We start from the raw sequence: 7784 nt of genomic DNA on the forward strand, positions 1-7784 counted from the left end.
CCGCTTCAGCAAGTACGCCCACTTCCTGCCCCTGGCGCACCCGTACTCGGCCGAGACGGTGGCCCAAGCTTTCTTCACCGACATCGTGCGGCTGCACGGCATTCCGCAGTCCATCGTCTCCGACCGTGACCCGGTGTTCACCTCCAACTTCTGGAGGGAGCTGCTGCGTTTGAGCGGCACAAAGCTGCAGATGTCTTCGGCGTTCCACCCACAGTCCGACGGGCAGTCGGAGTCCGCTAACAAGGTCATTGTGATGTACCTTCGCTGTTTGACAGGTGACCGGCCACGCGACTGGCTGCGCTGGCTGCCATGGGCGGAATATGTCTTCAACACCGCCTTTCAGTCGTCGCTGCGGGAGACGCCGTTCCGCGTTGTGTACGGGCGCGACCCGCCCTCCCTGCGCTCCTACGAACAGGGGGCAACCAGGGTGCCGGCTGTGGCACAGTCCTTGGCCGAGCGTGCGGAGTTCATCGACGACATCCTTGGCCGAGCGTGCGGAGTTCATCGACGGACAGAGGCTACGAACTCCGTAGCCGCGGTCCTCCTACCCTAGGTCTTGAGGACCTTGACAATGAGGTAATCTTATTTCAACGTAAAAATATGTTTCTAAGGTTCTCCATACAAAACATAGGTGATAGTATGGCAATTTCTAAAAGAACTCGACCAAATGAATTCAGACAGCTCTCATAGCTGCAGCGTTAATGTAGTTGTAGAGAGCTATTAGGAATGGCCCAAAGGAACGAAGAAATGGGACACTAGAGATGCTGGTGACTAATTTGCTGGAGTACAATGCACAATGCCGATAAGAAATTGCCGAGCAAGTTGTTTCAGCCAACAAGCACTGTCCTAACTGAAATTAATGTTGGCAAAAGGATTGTAGCCTGTCGACATGTCCGGTCTCCTTCCACAACTAACAAAGGAAGCTACTTCTTAAAACTCAGGACCCTACATGCTTCCCTCATGTCTCTCGGCCAATGTACGGCTCTTGTGCCATCAGCTGAGGAAGGACTCACGAAACATCATACTCCCTCCATACTGAAAAACCAGTCGTTCTAGGTCCATTGATAGTTTTCGTAAAACTTGTCGCTGTGGTGTCGAGGCTAGCATTTTTGACGCAGCCACTGGGGTTCGAACTCAGCTCGAAACTCTCAAAACCCCATGCAATAGCCAGTTGGGACGATTTACTTTCTTGTACATGAACACCCGTAACCGTATTTATTAGGAGCAGACATGGAAAACTAACCTTCAATTAATCACTCCTTGGTTACCACAATCATGTCCTAAACGTCAAGTTTTTCAGTATGGAGGGAGTACATAATCTTTTATATGGTCTCTCTCCAAGTGATTCCTATCATAAATCTGCCCTTATGTTAACAAGCTTTGGGACTAAAATTATTGCCAAGTGCTTAAATTCAACGCGGAGCCACTGCTACAATACAGATCCAATCATCCAACTACCAAGTCCCTACTATGGCCTCTGCAAGCACCGCGGTGCACCTACATTTGGCCCAGCAACATCAGATTCATAACCACACTGTCTTCATTGTAGAGAACATTGAATTAACTCTTGCTGCTTGCCAACTAGGCACATCAATAACTACTATGCAAAAGCCATGGACTATTTTATTTTATTTTATTAAAACCATGACATATTTGTTGTCACCTCTATATATTTATTTATTCAACAAAATAATGACTATTGACTATCCTTGGTTCCCAAAATTATACATAGACCTGTATTCTTAAACTGGTCATCTAGTAGCAAATAAGCAAAAGATACACTCTAGTCTAAACCTCTAATCAGGAGCTTTACGCATTTACTTTATACTCCCTCCATACCCATAAAGAAAGTCGTTTAGGACAACAACACGATCTCCAAAGCCTAACTTTGATTTCTTATTTTTATCGAAAAGTGGTATATGTATGTTTTTACGAAGTATTTTTCAAAAGAAATCTATTCATATAATTTTCACATTTTCAAACTAAACAACTTAAAAGTTATTCATGATTTATATTCCCAATGTTTGACCCAAACCTTTTCCAAAACGATTTTTATTTATGGTATGGAGGGAGTATACTAGAAGCAAGGTAGCCAAACTGGCCAGTCAATTTGTACATTAGATATGAACAATTTTCAAGAAAATGTGTTGGCTAATTCGCAACCATTTTTATCTTGTTTCCGTTGCACTGAACACACTGGAAAAGGGACAAGATGGAATTCTGCAAATGCAAAATAATCTGCAAATAAAATCACAAGGGGCAGAGGAATGTACATCTTTAATATTTAATCCTCATCAAACAACACAGGATTGGGTGAACTGACCCTGTATAACAGGGGTGAGTAAGTCAGCAATCATGTTTATATCTCAGAAAAAAAAAAGGCAAAATGGAAAAACTAGACCTTTCCACGAAAACTGGACCCAACAATTTGTACCATCGAGTCAAAATTAGGCCCACTCCAGTAGGCTGAAGCGATCGCATACCAAGCCAGGAAAGATGGCTCCACCATGTGCAAAACTATGGTCCAGTGCATTGAATTTCCAAACCATAGATAGGAACATCTCACCAGGGAAGCTCATGGGTTTGTCCCTTGCCAGCTTGCCATTTATGATAGCTGAGACCCTGGGACCAAGATGCAAACCCTCCCCTGTTCTACCACATATGTACCTGTATAAATACATGATCAGTGAAACAAACCATCACCACACACAAATCGAACTAATTCTGACCATTTCATCGCAAAGACAGGAGTCTGTTTCCTTGATAGAAAGGCAAGTAACCACCATGATCAGCTCCAAGAAACTAGCTCAACTGTCCAAGAAGTGGCAGGGAATGGGTGCGGTTGCGCGAAGAAGGGTCACAACAGTCGACAAGGATCCATCTTGCAGCAGCGTAGTTGCAGGGAAGGGCAACTGCGTTGTCTACTCTTCTGATGGGAAGCGGTTTGAGATCCCCCTCACTTACCTCCACACAAGAGTCTTTGCAGAGCTCCTCAAGCTGTCACAGGAAGAGTTTGGGTACACAAGTGATGAGAGGATCACACTTCCTTGTGATACAGCCGTCATGGAGTATGTGATGTGTTTGCTGAGGAGAGAAGCCTCCGAAGATGTCGAGAAGGCACTCAGTTCCATAGTGATGCCTTGCCACCATCAAAGCAGAATGGTGCAACCATCCAGTGGATTTAACCACCAATTTGCTCTGTCTAGCTCCTGAAGATGAAGACACCAGGGCTTTGAACTTGTTTTCTCTCCTTTTATTTTCTCCCGTTCCATCTTTTTTGCCCAGCTGTACCATGGAGCACGGTTTTTGTGTAACGTTTTTCTATGGTATACTGTGGTTGTACAAATGGAATGTAAAAATAATTACATCGTGATTAGAAAAGGAGGAATCAAGCTTGCATTGAAATAAATACTGACTCCAGTTAACCAAAGATCTAGTGGAAGTCCTTTTTCTTGACTCAATTTATTCAAATCAACCAGACAAGTCCTACCCAAAAATATGTTGTTATTTGAACCAAGATGCATCATTCTAAGTCCTAACCAGATTTATATTTGCTATAATAAATGTAAATCAGAGTTAACTAGTAGCAAGTCTTGTTTTTCCTGACTCAAGTTACTACATCCTAATGGATATAACAATACATAGTATTGGACTAGGACTATACCAATGGCTTAGTTGCCTTATTGCACAATTACAAAGAGTAAAATCCAACGCAACATTGTATAAATGAATATTTGTATGCAAGTTACAATGTATGTGTGCATTACCTGTGCATACAATTCCAACATGTAAGTTGGTAGGTTTCCTGTGTTCATGTACTGACCATTCTAACATATGATCCAGAGAAGGTAACCATCTTGATCCCTTGATAATACTATTCCACTTGAGATTTACTGAAAAAACTCCTGAAATGTTGGAGAAAAGAATTATACATTACAGGATCAAAATATGTTATAAAGTATCATCTGAAAACTCTAAAAGAAGAATATACTTTTTTCACATCAGAAAAAGGGCATAGATGAGTTGAGAGCTGGAGTGGAGTTATGTATGCACGTGAGATAAGCTTATTTCAACGCAAAAATATTGTCATAACTCATAAGGAGTATCATACAACACTGGTCAAAGTACATACGATTTAGAAAAGAAATGGCCAAAATGTTATTCAGATAACTGCAGTCTTCTTGAAGAGACCTACAAGGAATGGCAGGAAGAAACAAAGGAAATTGAGGGCATGTGAGATGTTGTTGACTAACAGGGACACAACATACAATGGAGATAAGAGATTGTCGAGCAAGTTAGTTGAACCATCCAGCACCGTCCTAACTGAATTAATGTTGCCAAAAGCATGTAGCCTATTGACATCTCCAGTTCTCCTTACACAACTAACAAAGGAGGCTACTTCTTGAAACTCAGGACCCTACATGTTTCCCTCATGTCTCTTGACCATTGTAGCTCTCTCATCATCAGCTGAGGAAGGACTCATGAAGCATCCTAGATAGCCTTTTCTGTGGTCGTCGTCAACATAATTATTTTTATAAATATGCCCTTATGTTCAAAAGAGTTGGGACCAAGATGATTGATGAATGATTATATTGAACACGGAGCCACTAGAACAGAATACTGATTCAACTATACAACTACCAAGCCCCTACTATGGTCCCTGCAAGGACCGCGGCGCACCAAAATTTGGCCCAGAAATATTGGATTCATAATCGCATTGCCTTCACTGTAGCAAACATTACATTAACAGATCCATGGCCTTGCAGCTTGCCAACTAGACACATCAATAACTACTGCACAAATGTCATAAACCATTTTATTTATTGAAACCACATGGACCTTATTACAATATCTTATCCCCAACCTCACCCACAGGCCATCAGTTTTAAACTGGCCATATAGGCAGAAAATTAGCAAAAGATATGCTAGGCCCTGTTTGGTTCCGCATCAGCAGCACATTTCAGTGGAAAACGCGAAAAAATCCCACCGAACGGTCCGCGTTTGACGCGCGGTGGATGGCCGCGCGCTAGCTACGTGAAAAGCGGGCTGATGAACGGGGAGCGGCCAAAATGCAAATCGCGGGCAGAGAGCCGCATTCCGCTTATACACAGCCCACTTATACACACCTTCGTCCCAAACAGGGCCTAAGCAGGAGCTCTAAGCAAGAAGTTTATATAGCTAAATACTGGCTGGTAAAAATTCTATATAGATGTAAAAAAAATTCAAGGTAGTGTTTTTGCTGATTTGCAACCTTGTTATCTTGTTTCCATTATGTTGCAAACTTGCAGTTGCTGGAAAAAAGAGGAGAAAAATCAGCAAAGGCAGCATGAAATAGTTTCTGCAAATAAAATGTAAATGGCAGAGAAATTTACCACATTTGGCAATGTAATACTCATCAAACAACATAGGATAGGATTAATTGAACCTATATACAAGGGAACGTAAGTTGTTATCACTTTTTTTAAAAAAACGAGTTGTTATCACATTTAATATCTCAGGAAATGCAAACTGGAAAAACTGGACCCAGCGTTTTATAACATTTGTTATGAACAGCTCTTGTATTGAATAATAATCCCATGGGAGCAATATATAGGAGTACATGAGTGCATATAGAAAAGGACTTTACTAATGTATACATAAAACACTCTACAATCCTAACACCATTAAGTCAAAATTAGGCCCACCCTGGTAGGCAGGAACAATCACATACTAAGCCAGTAAAGATGGCTCCACCATGTGAGAAACAATGGTCCTGTGCTGCTATGCATTGAATCTCCTAACGATTGATATGAACATCTCACCAAGGAAGCTCATGGGCTTGTCCCTTGCCAGCTTGGCATTTGTGACAGCTGAGACCAAGATGCAAACCCTCACAGATCCTACCACATATGTGCCCTATAAATACATGATCACTGACACAAACCATCACCACACACAACTCAGATCGTCTCTCATCATTTCATCTCAAATACAGGAGTTCATCTCCTTGTTAGGCAAAGCCAGGTAGCAACATGATCAGCTCCAAGAAGCTAGCTCAATTGTCAAAGAAGATGCAGGGAATGGGTGCAGTTGGGCGAAGAAGGGTCACAGCAGCGAAAAAGGAAATCAACCCATCCTGCAGCAGCGTAGTTGCAGGGAAGGGCAACTGCATCGTCTACTCTTCTGATGGGAAGCGGTTTGAGATCCCCCTTTCTTACCTCCACACGGCAGTCTTTGTAGAGCTCCTGAAGCTGTCGCAAGAAGAGTTTGGGTTCACAAGTGATGGGAGGATCACACTGCCTTGTGATACAGCAGTGATGGAGTATGTGATGTGTTTGCTAAGGAGAGAAACCTCTGAAGATGTTGAGAAGGCGCTCCTCAGTTCCATAGTGTTGCCTTGCCACCACACAAGCAGGATGGTGCAACCACCCAATGGAGTGAACCAGCAATTTGCTGTGTGCAGCTCCTGAAGATGAAGATATCCAAAGCTTGGAGCTTGTTTCCTCTCTTTTTTCCCTTCCATCTTTTTTTCCCAGAAGTACCTTGGAGCACGGTTTTTGTGCGATGTTTTTCCAATGGTACACTGAGGATGTACAGATGGAAGCATGTAAAGACAATCACACTGTGATTAGAAAAGAAGGAATCAAGATCGCCATTGAGACAATAAAGTAGTGTTTGATGTAGAACCTACCAAAGAAAATACTATGATGTTTGCACTGTAAAATCTGAGTTGGCAATGGTCTAGTACTCTAGAATAGCAGCTTTCCTTTTTCGTTAGCCCTCTACTTATAATGGCAACAGTAAATCAAACTATTTACATGGGGTACTACAGAGCGCAGAGTTCTAATCTGTAATGAAGAAATTTTGTTCAGATTCAGCTCCAGCGCGTGAAAATGCTAACTGTTAGACTGGCTGATTCAGTTTGGTGCTACATATGGTCCCAATTCCTAACACGCGAAATTAGTTCATACCCAAACTCAACTAATTGCTGAATGTTCAGAAAGTAAACCGGAATCAGAAATAACTGATGGAGGATACCTAATATGACTTTATCTTACTAAATCTTAATTTCTAAACAACTACACCCATGTGTGCAGTTATCAGCTCATCGTACTAGAAGAGACAATGCGGAGACTATACTAGTAGCCAAGCAAATGTGAGAATAGTACCACTCAATACAATGAAGTAAGGAGGGAGGGAGGGAGGGAGGGAGGGAGAGGGAGGAGGGACGCCCTCTCATCGGTATGCACAGTCGCAAAGATTCTTCGCCCCTCCCCCATCCGCCCGCCCCTTCCCGCAGACACCAATCGCCGGGCGCCGGCGCCGGCGCCGTCGCAAACACCGCGTACAACGCTGCTCCAGGTCCGGGAATCGAAAATAACAGACGGGCCTTCCATCCGATTCCTTGGTTAGTGGGCCAGTCATATTTGGCGGCCCAATAAAGCCCCGGTACTTCTCTATATCCCAGATTACAAACGCCTTAGCAATATACTTAGTACCACACCGTGGATGAACAGCACATGTAACGGTGAAAGTGTAAATAAAACCAAGGAAGGCGCAACCTTTCTCGGCCTTTTGGCTAAGATCAAGTGTAGTATCTGTTCTTATCAGTTTAATATCTGATATGTGAGACAATGTCTCACAATGATGTTAAATTTATTTTTCTTGGGGAGAAGTCTATTATGGTAGCTTGCTACTAGGGCTTCAAGTGTCGCTCTAGCGTTGCACTATTGCTTGAGCCTGGCACACCCCTACCAAAACAATATTAAGATTTTGATTGTTTGTCTAGTTTGATCTTGTTGTAT

The 7784-nt window shown here is 42.8% G+C and overlaps 1 protein-coding gene and 1 long non-coding RNA gene across 3 annotated transcripts; one reads left to right on the forward strand and one right to left on the reverse strand.

The window, feature by feature from the left end:
- Positions 2110-7333, reverse strand: LOC110437070. 2 transcript variants are annotated; one of them, XR_002455130.1, is made up of 3 exons: positions 7149-7333; positions 3768-3905; positions 2110-2667 (listed from the first exon to the last, which is right to left on the reverse strand). It is a non-coding gene; the product is annotated as an uncharacterized LOC110437070 (long non-coding RNA). The 2 variants fall into 2 exon arrangements; XR_002455131.1 differs by lacking the exon at positions 7149-7333 and adding an exon at positions 4133-5244.
- Positions 5929-6643, forward strand: LOC8057840 (auxin-responsive protein SAUR36). The gene has a single exon (XM_002444570.2). The coding sequence runs from the start codon at positions 6012-6014 to the stop codon at positions 6447-6449; it is 438 nt and encodes a 145-aa protein (XP_002444615.1). The 5' UTR covers positions 5929-6011; the 3' UTR covers positions 6450-6643.

Source organism: Sorghum bicolor, chromosome 7 (assembly GCF_000003195.3).
Source record: "Sorghum bicolor cultivar BTx623 chromosome 7, Sorghum_bicolor_NCBIv3, whole genome shotgun sequence".
Classification (NCBI taxonomy): Eukaryota; Viridiplantae; Streptophyta; class Magnoliopsida; order Poales; family Poaceae; genus Sorghum; species Sorghum bicolor.

Coding starts and splice junctions, on each gene's coding strand:
- LOC8057840 (XM_002444570.2), top strand. CDS start 6,012: ATGATCAGCTCCAAGAAGCTAGCTCAATTGTCAAAGAAGATGCAGGGA.